Source organism: Camelina sativa, chromosome 10 (assembly GCF_000633955.1).
Source record: "Camelina sativa cultivar DH55 chromosome 10, Cs, whole genome shotgun sequence".
NCBI lineage: Eukaryota > Viridiplantae > Streptophyta > Magnoliopsida > Brassicales > Brassicaceae > Camelina > Camelina sativa.
Window position 1 is genome coordinate 12,581,088 of NC_025694.1, and position 1,950 is coordinate 12,583,037.

At 33.9% G+C, this 1,950-nt stretch overlaps 2 protein-coding genes across 2 annotated transcripts in view; both read right to left on the bottom strand.

The window, feature by feature from the left end:
* The window catches only part of LOC104718685 (probable glycosyltransferase At5g03795), a 2,784-nt gene extending 2,655 nt beyond the window's left edge, over positions 1-129 (bottom strand). The window contains exon 1 of the mRNA XM_010436473.1: positions 24-129. The gene's annotated coding sequence lies outside the window, so the exon portion shown is untranslated. The remainder of the gene's footprint in view (positions 1-23) is intronic.
* LOC104720297 (tricyclene synthase, chloroplastic-like) overlaps positions 1,372-1,950 on the bottom strand; it is a 9,811-nt gene continuing 9,232 nt past the window's right edge. Inside the window, exon 6 of the mRNA XM_019230971.1 lies at positions 1,372-1,516. Within this exon, the coding sequence (XP_019086516.1) occupies positions 1,426-1,516 (91 nt within the window). The 3' untranslated portion in view covers positions 1,372-1,425. The remainder of the gene's footprint in view (positions 1,517-1,950) is intronic.

The window sequence follows — 1,950 nt, forward strand, 5'->3', positions numbered from 1 at the left end:
AATCAAGAAACGGACATGTATACCTTGAATTGATCTTTGCGATTCTTGAAGTGGGCATTTTGGCTGACAGAGAAGAATGGATCGGAGATCTCTCGATCCAAAGAGAGAGATGTGGATGGAGACGTTATTGTTAAGTAGATGGTAACGGTAATGTTATGTTTTTTTTTTCCTTCCGTATTATTAGCTTAACTTGCCTATAATTAACCTTAATTAATTCCAATTTTAGGAATACAATTATAATCGGATCTTATCGTGTTTATTACTTATATCTTTAGTGAGAGAGCTGACGTTTACATACATCAGTCTATAGCCTGCTGCTAGCGTAATTCAAGAAAATCCATTTCTCTTTCCTTTTGCGTGCAATGTTATAATATATCCATACTTGGTTGAGAAAGTATTTGATATGTTGTTTTAATTTGCATAGATAATAAACCCCTGAATCTGAATGTTTTTTTCACATAAATTCATATAAAAGGGCCTAAACAAAAAATCTTACAGTATTCATTTTGTATTTCGCTTTCAATATAATCAAATGAGTAGGTAACAAGCCAGAAACCAAAACACTATTACAGGAAGGAACATTGTTAAAGCAATGGGATCAGTTGGGGAGGCCAACTTCTTCGGACCACTCTTTTTTTCTACTTTGTGGATCTCTAGGTCTCTCGGATAGAGCGTTCAGCAGTTGTATTGTACCTATGATTTTTTTAGGAAGTTGGGTAGGCCTATAAGGCATCTTTTCTTTGGTAAGAGGCTTCATGTTTAGACCTTANGGAACCCTTCTTGTATATATTCGTATAGTCACTTTCTTTCTTCAGCTTTTTTTTCTTTCTTTCTTCTGGTTGAGTTTTTTTCTTTATTTTAAAAGTCAGCTTGCAATTTTTGTTTTGAAAACACTTGTCATGATTTGTTAAAAACTTATATATTGTATGTTACGTTATGGAACCATGACTGACCNAAGAATATATGTATAATACAAAGATGAGAATTTTGAAGATGACGTAAAAGAAAAACTAGCCACTATCCTCATTTTTTTTATACTTCTAAATGTTACAATTTGAAACCATATCTAACTTGATTTTACAAGCTCTTGATATTGAGAAAAGCTAACAAAAGTACACAATTTNCTGTATTCTTCAAAGTTGGGTTTGTAATCACTTTCGTACCACTTTGCCTCTTTCAAAAACGTTTTAGACATATCTGCCCACTAGAGAGACAAAATACATTTATAAAGATATTCAGAGAAAAAAATAAAAATAAAGATTCATACTGAATTGAAAATATTATTTGACAAAAGTAAAAAGAACGTTAGTATTCGTTTGTTTCCCCTAAGATTGGAAGCAAGATTTTAATGTTTTTTTTGATCAAAAGCAAAATTTCAATGTAACTAGCGATTGATACGTTAACAACATTTATAGCTAATTAAACTTAATTAATGTACTGTATCACTAAACTAAATGACAACAATACAAGCTTAATCCATGCATAAATAGTAGTAGTAACAAGAATACGTACGGATTTTTTGAGGTAAGGGATCACNTTGAGGAGAGAAGTATATATGCATCTCAACTCTTTGAACTAATCCAATATCTGTGAGTTAATATTTATTATATATTTGCACCCAAAAAAAAACATTATATATGAGACTTTATTAATTAATCGATTGGAACAGGGTGGACGAGCAAGGAGCGGACATGATCAATGGTCTTAGCTTTGTCGGGACAGCCATGGCCATCACCGTACTGATAAATGCACTGAGCCACACGTCCAAGATTAGTCGCAGCTTCTACGAAACCTTGATGTAGCCTACAACTCCTTTTCTCCAAGTTCAAGTCATCCCAAGCCACACCAATCATTTCTCGAATGTACGCACGTGACTCTGCTTCCGAAGCGCCCGTCTCATGCATGTGACATTGCACGGATTTCATGGTGTCACCTCTCGCTAATTCCTCC